Raw genomic sequence first — 21842 nt, forward strand, 5'->3', positions numbered from 1 at the left:
TACATAATGTGTTGACTCGTTTCCTAAGACCTAAAATGCTTCCTCATTCTCCTCACACTTCACCCCATAAAAAGATGGGGATACCAAGGTGGCCAGGAGTGGCCGAGTGACTTCCCTGAGGTCCCAGAGCTAGTTGGGCAAGCCACCTTACAACCTGCTTTTCAACCTCAGTCCTTGATTCTAGACCTTACTGCCCTGGTTAACCACGTCTGGATGTATTTGATGGAAGTGTCGCAAGTTGGGGTCCCCTCATTTTCAGAAATTGGTTCTAGAACTTCTCACTTTTTAAATCCATCCCCTAAATATAAAAGAACCCCTGACAAAGGCCCAATTTAGCCTGAACCATCCATCATAATCTTCATTTGGCTTAAGATATAAAAGTTTTCAGAGCCCATATTCAAAACTCTAAAAATATCCCTTTCTTTTGATCAGGGTGGCATCTGTCCTGGTCATCGGCCTTAGGCTTAGACGGCCTGAATTATCTGGCTCTCTCACGCAGTCTTTGCTAAAAAAGAAGATCTGGTGTGAATAATTTAAGCCCCATTCCCTTTCCCCTTTGCAGACTTCCGATGCTGTGCTTATCACCATTTCAGCACCAGCAACAACACGCTATTCCTGTCCCCGATGAACACCTCCTCCCCGGGAAAGTGACTTTGAGGGGCTGAGGTGTGCTGGGAGGCAAGGCTCGGGCCGGCACAGATGCCGAGCCTGTGTGAGCCGCCTGCCCTCTCCGGGGAGCTCTCGGGGACCTTCTGCTGTCGGGCCTCTCCCTCCGCCTGCCCCAAGCTGGACCATGCCATTCCGAGGCAGGCTCTTCCATGTCTCCCTGCCCTCTCTGGGGAGCACTTTCTCTAGAGCTGGACTCGCTGCATTTCTCCTTTGGAGTTTCCTTCAGCCTTTAGCTGATTAAAGATTTAAAAAGAAGTTAGACGTGGAGGGGCAAAGATGAAATGAGGGCAGGAAGGAACCTCCAGGAACCACGGAACACTCTCCAACTGCCTTAACCACACCCCTGCCTCTAAAGGGGAGCCTGGGTCTACAACTCCTGCGTGTGTGAGTCCAGGGAAGGCCCACCACCACCGGCTCGGTTTAAGCGATCGAGTGCTCCGCAGTTCCGGGCTGACGGGCCAGGACGCGAATTGCTCAGGATCCCCTGCTTCACCTTGTGCGCTGTCCCGGGCGGGTCAGCTTTTGGTTCTTTCAGAGGGGCCAGGGGGCAGCAGAGGAAGAAGATTCCAGGCTTTGAGGTTTGCTGCTTGTTAGCCTCCTGGGGGGAGACGCCTGTCTTCACTCCTGGACTGGGGGCTGTGTGTGTGTGTCTGTGTGCGTGCGCGTGTGCGCAAGCACGTTTTCCTGACCTCAGTTCCAGCTGCTGCCTTCTAATGCATCTGGTTAGTGATGTTGCACCAGAGAGACCATCAGTTCTGTGTGGAAGGGAACGCAGGTGGGGGGTAAAGTGGAGCTGAGAAGGAAGGCATCTCGCACCAGCCTGTCCAGCAGCCCCTATGTCCCCAGCTCTGCCTCAAGGCCTCAGAGGATGAGCAGGTGCCCTCACTGTTGACCCTCTGAAGCCCAGAATGGTGGGGCTGGAGGTGTGCACCAGGCCTGTAGGCTCGAGGCCCTGGCCTTCCATAAGTCTCCACATCTTCCCTGCACAGCCCCGGGCACAGGACTTGGTCCCCTGGGCAGGCCTCCGACCAAATGATGATCAGGCTATGACTGCAGAGGCTGGAGACATCCGTGTTCTTAATGGCTCCGCCTGCATCGTGGGACAGGTCTTCCAAATGGATCGTGGAGGGAGGGAGTGCAGAAGGGGAGGCTGTGGTCAGTGGCTGGAGAGCAGAGCATTGTCACTTACTGAACCTCAGGCTTTCCTTCTGGTCTTTGAGACTGCCAAGAGGAAGAGCTCTTATAATTAGTCTGTTCTCCAAAAAAGCCGATAACACTGAGTATCCCCATCAATGCCTGGGTGACCCACACTCTCACCCACCCAGTGTCCTTCAGCTTGGAACCTTTGGATGGAGTGTTGGAGTTGATGACTCTCAAGTTCCAGTCCAAACTGGACATCTCTGACCATGCGCCCTGCTCTTTCCACACTATGAAAGCAAGCAGCTTCCAGGGTCCAACCCCAATCGCCCTGGTCTCCCGCCCTAGGCTTCTGGCTAGGCCCTGCAAAGAGCCCTGTTTGTACCCACCCAGATCCCTGGGAGCAGCTGGTCTGCACTGTCCACAGACAAGGAGAAGAGCGTGTCCCTCTGCTTTCATCACGCTTGGCCTCCCCAGGGCACACGGATTGCTGGAGGTGATTCCAACACACTGGAATTCACAATCCGGCGCCAGTACTCGCTGGCTCCACATCTCCAGGCCAGCCTGCTCACCTGTGTGGTGGGCTGAATAGTGCCTTTGGAGGCAATATAGTGTGTGGGTTGGAGCATGAGCCTGGGAGCCAGACTGCGGGCCACTCACTAGCAATGTGACCTTGGGCAAACTGCTTAACTTCTCTGTCCCCCTGCTTCCTCACTTGTGAAATGCACAGGATAAGAGTCAGCACCTCCAGGGCCAGGGCGAGGGTTAAAGGAGCTAACACACAGTGTCTGGAACAGCACTGGGCAGCCAGAGTTCATGACTACTGTGACTTGGCAGGGTTGCTACCGCAAGGAGAGAGAGAGGTGGCTCAATGAGCAGTGCCCATTTGCGTTATCACTGCATCCTGGGTGGGAAGCAGGGGCTGTTTACCAGTGCTGCAGGGACCACTGGTCTTAGGGGCTCCTTTAGAACCAACTGAGATGGTCCTGAGCCAGAAAGAAGGTTGCCGGATGAGGGCCTCGCCTTCCTTCTTGGGCTGTAGTGGCGAGTCTTGTCCTCCTGTAACAAGATCACCTGGTGGAAGGAAGGGGCAGGTGCGCACGTGGCTCAGAAGCCTGCCTCTGTGGGCCAGAGGGCTCGGCCTGAAACCCGAGGCTAAGCCGGAGGCCCCACTTCCCAAGGGTCCGGGGCTGAGCAGGACAACCGTGGGGCCACTGATAACGCAGGGGACGGGCTCTCTCTCAGGGCCCAGCAGCACTGGTTCCTGTAATCCTCAGGCCCCATAAGGGCTGGAGCCTCTCCCCCAGCCGCAGCACAGGCATGGGCACTCAGTTACCCCCATGTCTTCACCTAGCTAACATCGATCAGACCGAGGATGTCTGACAGGCTTGCAGGGACTCATGCTAGGCCCCGTGAGGGACAGCTGGCAGGGAGGGGGCTGGCTCAGGGCACACCTGTCCCACTCCTGGCAAGACAGCTCACATTAAAGCCGACGCTCAGGTGGCTGGTCCCCGTGGGACTTCACCTGCAGATGCGCCACCATCCTCACGGCTTGCACCCTGGCTCTGGGCTATTCCTCAGAGAAGAATCTGGGAATTCTTCCAGGCAGGGGAGAGTGATCCTGGTGAGCTTGTACACAGGTACTTTGAATCCAGAGCTAAAAACTAGGTCACTACTGGTGAGAGAGGCTGCAGGGGCCCCTCCACTGCCCCCTGCTCCCTTGGTCGGATGTGCAAGGGCCAAGGCTTTCCCGTCAGCGGGGGGATGGGAAGCAGGGCAGGGAGAGCACAGCCCTTCAAGGCTTCTTCCCGCTGCCCGGTTCCTTTCAGCTCAATCTGATTTCCTGATGAGACTCAGACCAGTTCCAGCCCTGGTTTTCCTTGCTAAGTCAAGTGTTTGGAGCCTCCCCTGCCCACACTGGGCTGGGCTCTCAGGAGGAGACTAGGGGGGCACCTGCCCTGGCAACAGGTGCCCGGGGGTTAGGGGGTTTGGTCTGGAGAGGCCTGAGCAGGACCCCAGCTCTGGCCCCCCGCAGTCCCGCCTGGGCCTCCTTTCTCGACGCTCTGAGTCGCTAGGGAGAGTCCTGCCAGCTTCTCAGTGGGGAGGCTGTCAGGGAGCCTGTGCTGCCCACACCACCACCCATGAAATACTCTTGCATCACAATCAAACCTGAGTCTGATCGAGCTTCTAGATCCAAGTACCAGGAGAACATGTGAAACAACATCGCAAGGCTGTAATCAGAAACCCAGAGAAACTGCAGGACAGACGGCCGGGTCCTCCAACAGAATAAGAAAAAGGAGAGACTGATAAGGTAGCTTAGAGACTAGGGAGACAAATGAACCAATTTTAATATTTGGACCTAATTTGGATTCCGATCCAAACAAACTTTAAAAAAAACCAGTTTATGGGTCAACTGGGGAACTGTGAAACTCCCTGGTTATTTCATGACGTTAAGGCATGACTGTTCATTGATTCTAGGTGAATAAAGGTAGTGCCATGATGTTTTCTAAAAAGGGATCCTGAAGTTTCCAGGTACACCCTGAGACATGCACAGATGACGTGACGTCTGGGACGTCGGGGGGGAAGTGGGGGAGGTACAGACGGAACAGGACTGGCTCCGACATGACAGTTGTCGAGTCTGGGTGATGGGACATGGAGCTACGGTAGAACATTCTTTTCACTTTTGCGTATCTTTGAAAATCACCACGATGAAATCTGGGAGGAGGAGGAAGAGGGGGAAGTGGAAGGTTAGGGGGTATGGAAGGAGGAGGGAAGGAGGAGCAGCTGCTGCCACCACGACTGAGGCCGCACCCTGGCTTAGGTCCTATGAACCTGGAGACGCTGGCAAACGGCAGGCCCAGGGCAGCCGCCCCTCCAGCTTTCCCGGGCCTCAGACGCCAGGGCCGGGGCCACTATCACTTGGTGGCGGTTCTCAGTACAGGAGCCTGATTGGGGGGACAGGGTGGTGGGGAGGGGCTCTGGCTTGGCTCTCTGAGGCCCCCAGGCAGGTTTCCCTCCCTCCAGCCACAGCACCGGGCGGAGCTGGGCAGGCGGGCACTCACAGTGGAGAGGCAGCTCCTGTCCTCCTGGATGATGGCACTGAAGCCCAGGAAGCCGGTCACCATGATGAGAGCGCCCGCGAAGATGAGGATGTAGGTGGAAGCGGCAAAGGTGCTGGAGGCCAGGACACTGAGGTAGCCACTCTTCTCCACCAGGGTCCAGACGCCCAGCGCCAGGACGGCAGCCCCGCCGACCTGCGGGAGATACACCTGGTCAGAGGAGGCCGTGGGGCCCTTCCCTGGGGCCTCGCGTTCAGCCTGCAGAGGGCCCGCGGGGATGGTTCCCTCGCCCCAGCTTCTACATGAGGAAATAGAGATTATGAGAGGTCAGACTTGTCCACGGCCACGCGCCCACGCGAGCTGCAGCGACAGACTCTGCATCCAGGCCTGACTCCCGATTCTGTGCTTCTTGCCACGATGCCTGTTGCATCCCCACTGTGAGGCAGGGTGACAACAGCAGCTGTGGGACAGCCAGCCTGTCTGAGTCCCTTCGCCTCTGGATCCCCACCCCTCGCACTTTCTCAAGCCGCCCCGTTTCATCCCCATATGTGCCCACCGGGGAAGCACCACCGGCTGACTACGCTTCTCCTCTCTGTTCTACAGATGAAGAAACCAGAAACCGAGGCCACAGAGGAAGGGCCCAAGGCCTGCGTCTAGTCAGCGGCAGTTAGGGGCCGGGGCAGGGCCAGCACGAGAGCCCAGAGCCCAGGGTCCGCCAGCTTGGTCCCTGCCTCCAAGGCTGAAAGGACGCTTGCTCCCCAGGCTGGAGTGGCTCTGAGACCACAGGAGGATGGAGGGGGAGAGGAGAGTTCTCTGCTGACTGTCAGATTCCCTTTTGGGACTGAGAAGCGGGCAGGGACAAGACCCCGTGGATTGGCAGGCCAAGGGGACGCCTCCTGAGAAACGGGACCTGGGAAAAATAGCTGGGGGGCTCACTTGCCTGGCTCTTTCTGCAATGAGGCTGAATAACTCTTTCTGTGACTCTTATGCTCAGCAGAAGCAGGGTTGTGTGTGTGTGTGGGTGTGCACACGTGCACATGTGTGTGTCCTCAAGGTGCCAGATGAGGAGTATTAGGGGTGTCTGGCCACCGTCTGGAGGGGCAGGGCCCCTGGGACCTCTAACCATCTCTGCCCCCTGCTCCTGGGCACGCAGATTTCTGTCCCGCCCTAGTCTCCCTGCTCCACTTAAGGACGAGCTCTCTTCCTCAGACAGGTGGGAGAGGCTCCCTTAAGGGGTCCTGGTGTGGCTAAAGTTAGAGAAGCCCCCCTGGGTGCTGTCCATGCACACTTGCCCCTATGAGGTGTCTCCATCTGCCCCAGAATGGCTCTTTGCATAAGCCACGCTGTCGTCTCCCAGTGCTCTGCTCTGAGCAGTCACAGGGAGCAAATGGAGGTGGCTTTTAGCCATTAATATGCGCTAGTCACTGACATCACTAACTTGCACGTCTTTTACCAATTTCTCCTCTGAGCTGCAACAGTTCTGTGAGATGGGGCAGGGCGGCAGGGTATGTGTTGGCTCTGTTTTGTAGATGAGGAAATGGGGCTTGGAGGGAATAAGAACAAGACGACACCACTGAAATTTCAGAACTGAGGTTCAAACCAGGTCTTCTGGGGCCAACCCAGGACTTTGTCCTTGGACCCACAGATCGGGCTGGACCCGCTCCGCTACTCACTGCTGCCTTTTAAATGTGTCTGTTTTCTTTGAAGTGCCATTTATCCCACTTAGTACACCCAGCAGGTAAGAGAGCCAGTGGAGGAATGTCGCACAGCTGTGCCGCTCCTAAAGGAACGGGAGAGGCTAACGTGCCACATTTCCTCAATCCCGTGGTGCGCCTTTTCTCTCACATTATAACATCTCTAAAACTGAGATGCATCCTATGATTAATGGCATCTTGCAATTACACTTGGCAGCACTTTTTCTTAGTGGTACAGAAAACAATGGCGTATCTTACAATTGACAGCATCTCAGATGCTATGAAATCCTGGACTACAATAGGGTTTTAAACTCTGTGTGTGCGTAGGCTATCTCTGGCCCACACAAGCTCCATGAACAGTGCAGAATTTCCTGAGTCTGGGCCAATGGAATTGTGTGAAGTGAGGGTTTCCAGCAAAATATCCTGCACGTGTTCTTTCTGTCCTTACAGCATACCTGGAAGGCTTGAGTGAGCGTCTCAACTTTGCTAAACTAGCTGTGTGACCCAAAGATAGTCCCTTACCTCTCTGGGCCTGTTTCTTCATCTCTCAAATAAGGAGGTTGTAATAGGACCAGTGGTTACCCACCTCTAACCACTACACACCCGTTTGATGACTTTTTCCCACGGATCTTATGTTTGGAGGGCTTCTGCCTACCAAAAACAGAGCATTAATTAATAATTCATGTCTCAATTTTTATTAATCAAAGGCACATGATAGAGCCAGGAAGAGATTCTGAGCAACATGAAACAGTCAGTGTGACCACACTGAGTTGATCTAACTCCAGCCAAAAGCTGAGAAACTTGGCTTTTCATGAGTGTAGTCTCTTTAGGGGAGCATGCCCATCATCATTATCCATCAGGTCTGTCAGCCCGCTCCCAACCCAGTGTCCAGGCTGAGCGCAGGATCTGGGACCTCTAAAGGGACGCGTTTGAAGTGGACTGGGGACAATTCATCTGTTAGGGGACATGGAACCCACTGAGAATCTGATAAAAAGCTTTGGACGTTTTGCCCAGAGACATGGCCATCCACATAAAATACCGCATTCAGGTTCGGGGCTGAAAGCCCGACCTTGTAATGAGCCCTGGTGTGGACGGTCTGAGCTCCACCCCACCTCCTCCATGTGCCTCTAAGGCAGTGTTGCTGGCCCGGCTGCACGGCCACCTGGGAGCTCTGCAAAGGCCGGACACGCCCAGGCTGACCAGACCTCTGGGAGTGGGGCCCAGGCGTGAATATTTTATAAAGTTCCCAGGTAGCCCCAGCTGAGACCCACTGGAGGTTTCATGTTTAACAGGGGTCAAAGTGTCCTGCCCCTTTCCCCCAGTAGGTGGGGCTGTGTGGGACCTCAGAGAACACTGCCTCCTGGAAGGTTCGGGCCTTCCGGGGGCCGCTGCCTGGAGTCCCCGTAACATTTGTTCAGGATTTGAACCCCGTCCTTTTCCCTGTCTAGGTTAGGGTGTTCGCTCTGCTAGGAGCTTTGGGGTAGAACGTGGGATAATGAGGAGTAGAATTTTCAGTCCAAAGGGGTGAAAATCAAGAGTATGCAAGAAAGGAACACATGCGGCTCGCAGGGGAAGATGTGGGGCTTTGAGACACGCAGCCCCGTGGGAGGAGCAGGGCTGATCCCACCACCGGAGGTTGCTCTCTGCCAGAGCTGGTCCCAAGGAAAGGCCGGAGCCTTGAAAAGCAGGCAGAGCCTGCAAGTCAGCCAGGGTGACAGCAGGGTCCCCGCCCCAGGGGAGGGTCTGGGAGGGATCTAGGGGGACGTGCTGCCTTGATTAAGGTCTAGAAAACAACAAACCCAAACTCATTCTGATGTCCAGAAACCGGGAGGTGGGTCTGAGTCAATGGGGTCCCCAACCCTGCCTGGAGTGCCACATCTGGTGGAGAAGTGAGCATCTGCAGGGGATGCCGAGTGGGGTTTGCCATCAGGAGCAAGAGGGTTTCAAGTCCTTTGGGGGGGGGGTCTCCGGCTTGGGACTCGGGGAGCTCTTTAGAAAACAATCCTTCCTCTGGACAGGAAACGTGCACGCTGCTAACTGTCAGAGTGCGCCACCAGAGGGTGTCTGGGGAAAGCAGAAGTCAGCAGGCCCCTGGGTTCCAGCCCTGACAAGCTCAGTTTCTTCACCTGTAAAACGAGGGTGCTGGAGGAGAAGTATCCGTTCGTGGGTAGAAGGCCCCTGTTGGCACCAGGGGACAACCTGCCACCAATACTCCTCCCGCAAGATGCCTCTGGAGCAGCGGTTCACGGCTTGCACTCGCGCCTTCTGGAGACTGCGTAGGTCAGCAGAAGAGGTGGGAGAGGAACTGAGTGGGGGGGCGACGGGGGCCCCGACATCCCACCCCCGCGAGCCCTTTCAGCAGCCACTTGCACAGAGTGGACTCAACAGCACTTGGCTCTTTACAGAAACTGGGCTGGTTTTCTGTAGAATATTAACCACATTTTTCAAAGCCATGGCCTGTAGCAGATTAGCCAGAAACCCCGCAGAGGGTAAGGCTGGCCTTCTTACCAGCGAGGCCACCACAGGCCAGGAAGGGCAGGGCAGAGCGCCCACACCATGTCATTTTAGGAACTTCCTATCTACAGAGAAGAAATCTTGCCAAAAAGTTGCTCGTGTCTTCAAGGGGAGAAGGACTAGCCTGAGTAGCCGCAGGTGCCTAGGGCCTGGTAGAAATCAGGCGGCCCTGAAGGAAAGCAGGCAGAGGGTGTAAAAGTAATCACAGGATTTTCCGTGGTCAGGATACCCAGAGGTTTCCGTGCTGGGATCTGGGGAAAGGACAGCGGGGAGGAGCAGGACAGGACTGGGGCTCCCATAAGGAAGGGTGCCCTGGCCAGAGGGTTCTCTGCTCTCACCAGCGGGGGGCCCATGGCATGGGGGGCGGGAAGCGCGCAGGGTGGGCAGCACAGCTCAATCAGTAAGGGTGTGCCAGGGTCCCCCAGGTGCCAGACACCACGTGCCCTGGAACGGATTTGGGCTGAATGTGTTCCCCTGTTCAGAACCACACTTGTCATCTACGCTGCTCCCCTGGTTGGTCTCGTCAACAGCACCACCACCGTGCCAGACCGGGACCCCCAGGTCACTGCAGACTCCCTCCTTTCCTCGCAGGGACAGCCGCGTGCCAGCCCCAGTTGTTGTCACATGCACTGCAGAGTGTCACCCCATGCACGGCCCTACCTTGGGCCCCCTTGCCCGTGCCCCCGGATCACCTCCTGGCCCCTGCTTGACCCAGAGGCCAGCATGCTGTGACTCAGGTGCTGGTCCACTTCGCACCCCTGCCAAAAAATCGCACCAGCTCCCTAGCGCCCGGGGCACCAAGCCCTTCGACATTTGACCTTGGCCTGACTTCTGGCTTCATCTTCTCTCCTCCCCCTCCTCCACACCTAGCTTTCGTCACGAGGAACTCAGTGGCTGCTTTCTTGAAAACACTGCCGACAGCCACTAACTACGCAGTGGTGAGGGGGGCTCTGGGCACGCTGCCAGTGTCCACACCCCAGCTCTTCCATTCGCCCTGTGGATCAGGACCAGGCACAGAGCCTCTCTGGCCTCAGACCCCTCACCCCTCACTGCTCCCCACCTTTCTCTCCCTGCTCTCTGTGCCCTTCCTCTTCCACCTCTGACCTTCCTGGGGGGCTTCGCTCCATCTCCTGCACTCTGGCTGGCGTGGCCCACAGCGTGCAGCAGGGACCACACCTCACCACCCTCGGCAGCCCGGGCCCAGCACGCGGCCTGGCACACAGGAGCCACCACAGTGGGGGTGGCACTTGGTGCGTGGGACCAGCGTAGGGCGCCGGGAAAACACCGTCCCTGCTGCCCTGGCTGCCTCTGTCTGCCGAATTCCTTGGGCGACATCAGGATCTCTCTTCCCTGCTTTCTGGCAATTTTTAAGTTTAGAGGGGCAGTCTGAGTCCCAGAGGGAACGGACTTCTCTCCAGGGCAGTCCAGGCCCTGGCACAGGCGAGGGCAGCACTCGAGGGGTTCTCAACGCCAGACTAACGCTTCCCCACTCCCTCTCCTCTGTCAACTGGCATCATTGTGCATCTGTGACCAGGCAGACGCCAGCGGCGGGGCCCAGGCCTGACACCATCCCTGGTCCCTGCTGCCATGCTGCTCACTGGTGCCTGGGTGGGCAGACTCTGCCTCAGAAATCACAAGGGTAACTCCCCACATGAAGGAGAGGTGGGGGCTTAGGGAGAGGCCTGGAGACAGGGTCTGAGCAAGGCTCAGTCCCCTGTGGCTGGCTGGGTCACTTTTAAAGAATGGCTTCTCATTCCCAACTCTGGAGAGTCTGCTGAACTCAGCCCACATGGAGCGTTGCTGAGCCCTTACACGCACGTGGGGCAGACAGCACTCTGCCCTACACTGAACTCCCCCACGGGCCTCTGCACCTGCCACGGGGCCCAGGGGATCCTCGTCAAGGACTGCTATCCACCTTAGGAATGCCTAACCCCTCCCCAGCACCAGGCAAGCATTCCTCCAGGCTCACCCCATGCTCCAGTGGCCTTGGCACCACCGCCCGCCCGTTCTGAGTTGAATCTTCAAGGATAGGCTTGTCATGCTAAAGGCCACTTTCCACTTCAAGGCATTATTTTCTTGGCTCCTGGGCATTAAAGAGCCCTTGACAAAATAAGAGGACTACTTCCCCCTCCCCCGATCCCATCTACCCTCATAACAAGAGGGCACCCAGGTCACCTGTTCGCTCTCAAACCCAGCGCAAAGCTGGAGGGAGCCTGCCTGTGCGTCCCTGCCCCGCTCAGTGAGTCATTCCATCCTCCCGCCGCTTCCTCGGCCTGTGCGAGTTTCTACAGGACATGCATTGTGGCGCGGTTCTGTGTTCCTTGCTTTCTCTGTCCCCCCTTCAGCCTCCCAGTTAAATCTCGTTCATCTCCGCACCCGAGCAGTCACACACGGTAGACGCCCAGGAACTCCACACGGAAGGAGGCAGGGAGGAAAGAATCGAGTCTAACCCCTTCTATGTTCTGGACGAAGAAACGGAGGCCCAGAGAGCGAGCCGACTTTTCCAAGCTCCCATACCTAGCCGGGGGTGGCGAGGGGACTAGAACTCAAAAACTCTAATGTCCAGTTTAGTGTCCATTGTACCAACTGGGCTGCCGACCCACCCAAAGCTGCTTTGTGCGTGAAGCAAGCCGCCCGGTGTCAGGGCCACAGCAAGGCCCAGGGTCCAGCAGGGCAGCCCTGAGCTGTCACTGTGGGCTCCACCCTTGACTGGCCTCACCCGCCAGAGCTGACCACATGTGCACACCCTCCAGCATGAGCCTGTCCCCCAGCCGACCTGACAGCACGGAGGGGCAGAGAGGCCCTGAACACCGGGGCTTCTGTGACTCCAGCACTTTCAGAAGGGGCCCAGCAGAAAGACCAACTGCCAGGCCCCCGCGGGTTCTTTCTCAGTGACACGCCCGGGAGGTGGGCAGGGTTCAGGGTCCCCGGGACGAGAAAGTCCCAAGCGAAAGGCTTTCCACCCTCGGCAGGGAATCTAGCGAAGGCTCTTCCCACCAAGGCCTCCCCAGGGTCCAGGAGGGGTGCTTGGGTGCCCTCCAGCCACCTCGCTCCACTGGCCGGAGCTCAAGTCCTCCGTCTTCCCTGCCTCCTGTGTTGGCCCATGTCCCTCTGAAGGGAGCCCAGGGATTCCCCGGAGGCTGAGCCCCACTGGTCCCCAAGGAAGGACAAACGGCAGGACAGAGCTTCGGGACAGAGGCAGCTGCTCCAGTCAAGGTCCCCGGCTGGTCCCCTAGTTCTTCCACAGCCTGGCATGGCTCCTGGGAGGTTGGGAAAGTTTTGACTATTAACACAGCCAAGCAGCTAATTAAAATAATAAATTAGAGGGCAACACTGCAGGGGTGCTGGGAGCTGTAAGGAGTCGTGCAGGAAATGCAAGGGGAAGAAAAGCAGTTCCTGGGCGGCTACGGGGGGCAGCCTAGGTCACACTTTCTTCTAGGGTCATGAAGGGGACATGGACGTGTTGGCCTGTTTGGTTCCTGTCCCAGAGCTACACCCAAGGGAGGTTCCCCTGCTGAGAGAGGTCATCACGATTAACACTGCCTTAACGGAAATGCAACGGAGGGTGGTGGTGAAGGATGGGTCAGGAAGGGTTGCGTGTCAGGGGTGTGGGTCCACAGGTGGGGTGGGCTCAGGTACAGGACGTGGGTGTCTGTGTGACTGCTTAAGTCTTGCTTGTATTCTTCATACTCTGCATGTCTGAATGCCCATACCACCAAAACATCCTCATTCAAGTTCAACCTTGAACCTTGGGATCTTTTGGACTCCATTTAAGTGCCAGAGCAGTGGATCTAAGGCTGCAATTATGTCAGTGATCTATGGAGATGGGAAGAGCACCAGACTTTGAGCCAGAAAACCCAGTTCTACTGACATAGAACTCTGCTAATCATCTGGGCTTCAGTTTTATCATCTACAAAATGGGAATGAAGATAATGACAGACTGGTTGTAAGACTCAATTTGGAGCGTTTATAACCCTCAAATTGTGCTTCAGTGGCAGCTGGTAGAGACTTGGTTTAAAGTGTCATCACGCGCCCCAGGCCTGACGCACCATCACAGGCACCTGAGTCCTGCCTGCATCGGGGTGGAGCTGGGGACCGCCCGCAACATCCTGCTGCAAACTTCAGAATGTAACACAGTAGGGCTGTGAAATAAATTTGGCAGCTGTAACCTGCACTAAAGCAACAATGCAAAACAGAAGAGAAAACAGGGTGCATGGCACAGTAATGGTGAACGTAGTCTTGTGAATGTTTCACGTAAGCATTTCTTATGCTGCCACCTGTTTCTTACATGGGTCACGATCCCCAAAGTCCGAAAGCCAGTGCTGGGGACAGAGAGAGCTTAGTCCAATCACAATAGCTATGTACAATAGCTGAGTGCCAGGTGTGCGCCAGGAGCTGAGCTCAGTGTTTTTCTAAAACGAACCTCTAATTCTTACAGGTATTGGCACTCCCACTTAACATATGAAGAAGGGAGCCTCAGTCGGATGACGTGATTTGCCCGATGTCTTGTCTGCTTGGGCTGCCTTAATAAAACACCACAGCTGGGGGCTTACACACAGAAATGTACTTCTCGCCGTTCTGGAGGCGGGGAGCCCGCGATCAAGGTGCTGCTGATTCTGTTTCGGTGAGGGCCTTCTTCCTGGCTTTCAGACCCGCCTGCTCACTGTGTCCGCACACGGCCTCCTCATGCATGCTCAAGGAGAGGGCTCTCCTTCTCTTCCGCTTCTCGTAAAGTCACCGATCCTGTTGGGTTAGGACCCCACTCTCACGACCTCATTTAACCATAATTACCTCCTACAGTTGCTGGGGGCTAGGACTTTACCATACGGATTTTAAGGGGATACAATTCAGTCCATAGCACCTAATGTCCCAGGCAAATAAACAGTGGGGTCTGTACTTGAGCCCAAACTTGAGTCTTCGCCACACGCTCTGCTGCCTCACTAATCCACACACACCGCAAGGACACTGTGGGAAGGTCAGGACTCACAGCTGGAGGCGACAAAGCATGGTGGCCAGGCCACAGGCTCAGGGGTCAGAGAGAGCTGGGCTCGAGTGCCGGACTTTGGGCAAACGGCTCCACACTCTGACGCGGAGCTCCACCAGAGCTGTTCACAGCCTCGGCGGTGCTGGCAGAGTCAAGAGGATGATGCGAGCGGAAGGCAAGCACAGAGGAGCCACCCAGGAAGCTCCACGAACATGGGAACTTCCTCCACGGACGTATTCCAGGCGCCCAGAACAGTGCTTGACGCTTAGTAGGTGCTTAATAAATACGGTGGGATGGATGTTTCAATTGTCATTGTTATTGACCAGTATACCTGGTGTCAGCGCTAGCTCTGCTTAGAGCCACTAGGAGCCCTGGGGCAAGGTTCTGAGCAGGGAGTCTGTTCCCTGTCTGTAAAATGAGGACTGTAGGGGTGCCGACCATCAGGGCTGACCTGGGGATCGCAGGAGACAGCCCGCGGAAGGTCTTTCTCCAGCAGGCCTCACCGATGCTAGGCACAACCACCAAGGCAAGGGCTTCCTCATCCTCTCTGGGTGCACTGGGATAGATGGGGCAAGGTGACATTCTGGGAGGGAACACTGTTCTGGGTGAGGAAGGAGGTCTGACTGTCCACCCCGGGCACACTCGCCATGGCACTCGGCCTCTGCTGTCGAGGCTCATGTCTCGCGTCTGCATAGCGGTGGTGGGAGGCGGCACTAGGGAGCCACACAGCAGTCCAAGGACCCTCCCTGCTGCTCTGCTCTAGGATTGATGGGGAAGGCAGAAGAGGTGGAAACCGTGACAGGGTTGGGGAGCACTCACCCGTGTAGACGCTGGCACTGGTCCGTGTCTAATAAGAGGGGGTTCGGGGGGGGGACCAGCAGCTGGACTCTGGGGTGCCCGTGTGGGAGGGAACCTTCTCTTGACGGGAGGGATCTTCATTGACAAGGCCCCCTCCCTGGGGAATGCTGGTAAATTCCCAGGGACTTTGTGCTCTGCAAAATGTGTGACGCTGTGCTCTGCTGTGGGAGGAGATGGGCCAGCAGTCTGCCCCGTGTCTACTTCTGAGGGCATCACAGCAGGTCCAGGGGCAGATGCCAGGAACCCCGGACTGGAGACGAGGCCTAAGTCTTCAAAAGCCGACCGTCCCCCATAAGGGGGCCGAGGCTCAGGGGAACGGGGCCCTGCAGCTGGTCCACACCCAGCCAGGCCCCAGGCAGGGGTATTTTTAACTCAGAGCAGGGCGATCTCTACGGGGGACGCTCACTCGCCGAGAGCTCTCTGCTAACACGCTTGCTGCCCATCTGCCTGCGTACCACCCACACGCGCTTCTCCTCACCACTCCCAAGGGAATCCAACACCAGCAAGGCAGACTCCACGGCTGCTCTGGCTAGGAGGGACCTGAGGGCAGTCACCTCGTCGACTGCCCGCTCCCTCCCACGGGACCCTGGCACAGCAGGACTTGCAGGTCAGGGCCCTGCCACAGATATTTTGGGAGGAACACCTCACAGCAGCCCTCGGCCCGCCAGCTACTGACCTCCTTCTCCTCATGCCCAGCGGGTGTTTTCTATATTGAGTGCGCACTTCCTCGGCCCCTCGCCCTCTCTGTTCTCTTGAGAGTGCTGTCACCACCGCCACCAAGGAGCTCTGTGTGGCCAAACCCAGTGGCCACTTTCCAGGCCTTAAAATACTTGATGTGCCCTTTCCCTTTCCCACGGTCCACCCCTCCCTTATCTCCAGCTTCTATGATGCTGTTTCTTCTGGTCTTCCCCCTACCTCTCTGATGCTCCTCCTCCAGCTCCCCTAGGCTGACTCCTCGTCCCAGCTTGCCTGGGGCTCTCCTGGTGTTAGCACTGAAAGTCCCACATCTTGGAGGCTCCCTCACTTCAGGGCAAACGGGAGCTGCTGTTGACCCTAGACTCAGCCCTGATCACTGGGGTGCTCCACTTCTCACTCTTGGCTCTCTTCTCAGTCACCGTGCTCTCCCCGGGGGTTCTCATCTGTTTCCATGGCTGCAACCACCTCTGTGTGGGGACGATCCCTATCTGAGATCCAGACCCTGGCAACTCAAATTCACCATGCCTACATGCCTACGTCTGATCTCGCCACCTGACCCCAACCTCTTCGTCTTTCTGGTCTCCGGTTGCAACGCAGAGCTCCACCATCCACCTAGAGTTACATATCCTAGACACTTGTTCTCTCTCCACCCCATGCAATTAATGACCTAATCTTGTCAATTTTACCCCCTAAATCCCTTGACCCTCTCCAAATATTTCCATCTCCACTGTCACTCCCATAGCGCAGGTCACCACGATCTCCTGTCCTGATCAGGGCAAAGTCTAGAGGGAAGGTCCTGGAGTGGTGAGTATTAGGGGTTGAATTGTGTCCCCAAAAAGATTTGTTGAGGCCCTAGCCCTGGTACATATGAATGTGCCCTTATTTGGCAATAAGATCTGTGCAAATATAATCAAGTTATGATGAGGTCATTAGGGTGGGCCCTAATCCAGTATGAGTGGGGTCCTTATAAGAAGAAGAAAATGCCACATGAAGACAGAGACATAGGAAGAGCAGCATGCAAGGACAGAGGCAGAGACTGGAAGGATGCAGCTGCAAGCCAAAGGATGCCAAGAACTGCCAGCCACTGCCAGGAGCTAGGAAGGGGCAAGGACAAATTCCTCCCAGAGTCTTAGAGGGAGCACGGCCCTGCTGACTTGTGGATTTTGGACTTCTGGCCTCCAGATCTTGAGAGAACGGATTTCTATTGTTTAAGGCCACCTGGTTGATGGAACTTTGTTATGGCACTCCTGAGGACCTAGGACAGTGAGAGATGGCGCTTTTTATTTTCTTACCTATACTTTTCAGTATTTTAGAGATTATCTGGAGTGGATACATAACACTTTTATGATCAGGAAAAAGAAATTTATTCTTAAAAAGAAATCCTCACTCAGCAAGAATCCTAAGCCACCTATTGCATTTCTCTCTGAGAATTGAAACCATCTGCACTCATGCCGCTCAGCGACCTCATCGACACGGCTTTATCATTCCACTGTCTTCATCGACAACCTCACTATTCCAGGAAGCGCTGCCCAGGAAGATAGAAGTTGCAAATAAAAGAAGCTTATTGTTCGATTCAGGAACTTTGCGAAAAACATTTAAACAAACATCAAGCTGTTCAGCTATGCAACAGATAGCATCAAATGACTGACTACTTTCCAACACTCTTGGAAACCCTCGCCTTGCTGTGTCCAGCACTCCCAAACTACCACATCTTGACGCTTCCCAACCTGAATCACTTTCCCAGTCTCAACGAATTCCATGAACTTAATGAGAGACCCTGGAGGTGCAGACACACCCTATCTTTGTCTGCCCATCTGGGATGCTTCGGAGACGCTGCCAGGGGAGCGCACCCCCACCCCCCACCGGGAGCGGGAACCTGGTTCCGCCTTGGCAGCACTTGACTCGGTGGTGTTTTCAGCCCTTCTCCATCTGATATATCCGAGATGCTGCATGTATCGAATGCTTCCTGTGAGCAGAGACCCAGCCAGGCCCCTGACACACACCATTTCAGGGCAGCTGCTAACAAACGACCTATTAGCAGATAAACTGAAGCACAGTAAAAACTTTAAGAGTTTATTTGAGCAAAAATCGTCTTGAATCGGCAGCATCACATCCGGCAGATAGAAAGGAGGTCTGGGAGCTGTACAAACCTCCTTATAGGCGGAAGGAGCGGGAATTAGGAGGAAAGCGGGATGGTTGTGGCAAGGTCACTTTCCTGCAGGGCTAGCAGGGGTCCCTCAGGCAGACGACCGACCTGGTGCTGCTCAGCCATTCCCGACTGACTGCTCTAAGATGGAATTTCTGGGAGAGTCAAAACTGTAATTTAGTTACATCTCGGTTTGGTGACATGGGGCTTAGCATAAGCGACTCCATTTTGGGCTTGTTGTCTTGTATTTAATAAATCCCAACAGGTTAGAGATGATCCCTGGTTTGTAGCTTGGGAAACAGACTCCGCCCCTGTAAGTGGCCTGCAAGGCCACCCCATCAGTGACCAGCAGAGCCTGTGCTCCTGGCGCTCTTCTGCCTCTCCCATTCAGCGGGACTCCAACACAAAACACGCACAGTCCAGTGTCTATTTTTGGGAACTGATGGCAGTTTGTTCCCAATTACCCTGATAATTGTCCCAAGTGGACAGACTTCCCTCCTCCGGGAAGACCCCACTGGGGCGTTTTCCTGAGGGGAGTCACTACGGAGACCATTCCCATCACGCAGAGGCAGCCCCAGGCCCCAGGACTTCTGTTTCTCCGCCCTGGGCCTGGAGAGTGTTAGCTGTGAAAGGCAACGGGCTTCAGGGGAAAACAAGCAATTACTTCAGCAGGCGCATTTCCCACGAGGCACTGGTGCCACGAGGGAGCAGGGAGGGAGGCGGGGCCCTGCGTCCCGCGGCTGGAACACATCGCTCCCGGTCGTGTGGATGCCTCCTCTATTCAGATGCCGCGCGGCACGGACTCCACGCCAACCTGCAGGCCGGATTCTGTTCTTCCCCCTCACTAGCAAATGTACATATTTGCTTTAAAGTAGGCAGAATTTGCCCATAGGTGGTCTTTGATTTGGAAGAAATCAACCCCAGAGCAGTGACTCACAAGAAACAAAGGTGGCTTGACTCATTCCGCGCTCGGAAGGGGCTGGTGTTCAGAATTCACTTACCCAGAAGAAGAAGTTAAAGACGAAGAGCAGATACTTCAGATAGACGCTCAGCCAGTCGTCCTGCTCCGCCTTGTACTGGGCCATGGCTGCAGGGCCTGCAGAGAAGACACACGTGCTGGGCTGGGGGACCCACGGAGGCCACCTCGCCTTCCCGGAGCCAGAGCTCCGTAGCAGGCTTCCCTTCACAGTGCTGACTAGGCCGAGGCTGTGGGTGTGCAACCAGGAGCAAAGATCAGGGAAATGCAAAGGCTACTGGACACACAATGGAGGTGAACCGGGAAGAATTTTCTAGACCTTTGGATCCTGGTTTTGTCCTTTTAACAAATCTAACCTATGAATCTTCCTACAGACTTTGCACTGGAGTTGTTGTGTTTTTATTCTCTTCCTGTCTCATTAGGGTTGCAGGAAGCAAGTTTACGTGCCTTCCACACACACACATGCACATGCACGCACGCACACCTGCACACTCGGCATGCCTGCTTCGCACTGGAATCCTGCCCTCTGCAGTGTCTGAACAGGACCTCCGCGTGCACAGTGAGGCGTGAGCCCCAATCAGAGAGCCTGCTGGAACCTCAACGACGATCCAGTCCACCCTACCCGCCCTGCACCTCGACCTTCCAAATGAGGAGGCAGGTGGGCAGGCCTGGTGGTTTGGCGGAAAGAAGTACCTGAGCCCTGGAGTCTGGCTCGCAGGTTCTAACTCCGATCTGTCACGAGATCCAGGAGACCTTGGGCGGGTTACCTAACCTCCCATCCTCAGTGTCCTCATCTGGAGTGGAGATGACGATGATGCCCACGTGGCAGGCTGTTCTGAAGACTAGATGGGCACATCTCCCTGAGGTGTTTAGCACAGTCGTTGGCACACAGAGAGTACTCAGTAAATGTTAGCTATGCTTATTTCATGTAGCAGGGACTAGTACCCAGGATGCCAGCCCTCAAACTCCTAGTCTTTGCCCCAGAACCAGGTTCCCTCCCCTCATCCTGATGCTCACTGATGGACCCTCCGGGAACCATGACATTGATGGGGCGAGAGAGGTGGAGAAGGCACCCTGGGCCCGGTGATCTCGTTCGCTTCTGGTGAGTCTGAACCCCAGGCTGTGGGTCCTCCCCTCCCGGCTGCAGGCCCCAGGCACCTGCACACACTCCCTCAGCAGCTGCTCCTGCAGACACCGGCCCTTCTGGGGCCTCTTCTATTCCAGAACCACAGCAATGAGGCACTGGGTTGCCCATTTCCATTTCTTTCTCCAGCACCCCCCAACCTGAGTCGAGCCCTCCTGCCACCGCACTGGTGCCCAGCCCAGATGACCCCCGAGCCAGTACGCTGGTCTCCCCCCAGCAGGGCCTGGCCAGGCCCAGATGACCCCCGAGCCACGTACTGCCTTGGTTTCAGGCTCACAGCTCCCAACAAGGAAGAGGGGAAGAGAGACAAGAAAAGGGGGCTGTCTTAATCAGGATTTCTATTTGCAGACCTCGAAGAAGGTAATTTAAGACTTTTAGTCTTCTTGTTAAAAAAAGACAAAACTCATTTTTCTCCAATTTAGTCTGAGAAGCAGGTTGGTGGAAAAAAACACAGAAGGAGAAAAAAGGAAGCCTGTAAAAAGCGTGACACTGGGTGACAGATGAGGCTGGCCAGGCAGCAGGAACGGAGCTGTGATGCGGTGTCACGCACCGGCCCTGGCGAGACCCTCTGGGCACCTAGCCCCTTAGGGCACAGACAGTCTGTCCGCCGGCTCCCCGGCTGCACTCTCTTCCCCTTGTCTGCACCCCCTCCCCGCCACAGGGCCCACCAGACTCTCGTCCCTGAACCTTCTCCAGACCTGCCAACCAAGGGGTCAGGACCCTCTAAAGGAAAGCTGTACTTTTAAAAAAGGAGTTCAGGCAGAAGACGGGACTTAAGAAGAAACGCATTTCTAACGGTAAGATTTCAGCCATCGGTGGCAGAGAAGCCAGAACTGCGGCATCAGGGCCGGGACCTGCGGTCTCCCTGCCACCAGCCTTCTGCAGAAGGAATGAGGGAACGAGCACGGCTGAGCCAAGACACACATTTCTAAAGACCTCTCTAACGTCACATGGCTAACCGGCGGCAGCAGTTTCCTATCTCCCTGTGTTCAGCAGTCCTGCCCTCACTATACCCCCACCATATGTGGAGCCCTGTGCTGAGGGTGGCAGAGGTCCCAAAGAAGTGTCAGTACCAGCTTGGAGCCAGATGCCTGGATCTGAAACCTAGCCTTTTCATTCACTAGCCGTGTGATCTTGGGAAAGTTACTTGACCTCTCTGTGCAGCTAACATTTGTTGAGCACTTATGATGTGCCAGGCACAGGACTAAGTGCTTCACACGTTACCTTGTCCCATCTTCCCAGTAGCCCATGAAGTCGGGTTATTCCCATTTTGCAAGATAAGGAACCTGAGGCTTAGACACGTTCAGTAACCTGCCCAAAGTCACACAGCACTGCCAGAACAGAGTGAGGAGCCTCTGCCCTCTGCCTCGGCCCAGGCTATCACCACTGCACAGGGCTCTCAGGGCCAGAGCTGCGGGAAGGAAGGGGGGGTGGTTTCCCTAATATGTGTTCCCCTTTCTGCCTTAGGACTGGAAACCCTCCACTCCAGCTGGGTCCTTGGCCACCTGGAGCAGACGGTGCTTCCCTGGGTGGCACAGGGGTTAACTGCTGGCAAAGGGCCCATAAGAGGAAGTGGGGTCTGTGACTTCTTGGAATATTGTTTGTTTGGTGTATGTTTCTTTTTTCTTTTCTTTTCTTTTTTTTTTAAGGAAGATTGGCCCTGAGCTAACATCCACCACCAATCCTTCTCTTTTTGCTGAGGAAGACTGGCCCTGAGCGAACATCGGTGCCCACCTTCCTCCATTTTATATGTGGGACGCCTGCCACAGCATGGCTTGCTAAGCGGTGCCAGGTCCGTGCCTGGGATCTGAGCCTGCGAAACCCTGGGCAGCCAAAGTAGAGCGGTGAACTTAACCACTAAGCCACCTGGCAGGCTCCTGGTGTATGTTTCTTGTGCATTCACAAAGACTGGGAATCCTGTCGCTGTGGAGTGCAGAATTCTACATGTGTCAGTTTGTAACTGCA

At 55.6% G+C, this 21842-nt stretch overlaps 1 protein-coding gene across 7 annotated transcripts in view; it reads right to left on the reverse strand.

Annotated features, from left to right (window-relative positions):
* The window catches only part of TSPAN11 (tetraspanin 11), a 67060-nt gene that overhangs the window by 24586 nt on the left and 20632 nt on the right, over positions 1-21842 (reverse strand). For all 7 annotated transcript variants that reach the window (XR_011540266.1, XR_011540267.1, XM_070620521.1 and 4 more), the window contains exons 2-3: positions 18759-18853; positions 4869-5060 (exon numbers count right to left, since the gene is read on the reverse strand). Coding sequence is in view for 5 of the 7 variants with exons in the window: in XM_070620521.1 (XP_070476622.1) it covers positions 4869-5060; positions 18759-18842 (276 nt within the window). In the remaining 2 variants the exon portion in view is untranslated. The remainder of the gene's footprint in view (positions 1-4868; positions 5061-18758; positions 18854-21842) is intronic.

The sequence above is a fragment of the Equus przewalskii genome, chromosome 5 (genome assembly GCF_037783145.1).
Source record: "Equus przewalskii isolate Varuska chromosome 5, EquPr2, whole genome shotgun sequence".
Taxonomy (NCBI): Eukaryota; Metazoa; Chordata; class Mammalia; order Perissodactyla; family Equidae; genus Equus; species Equus przewalskii.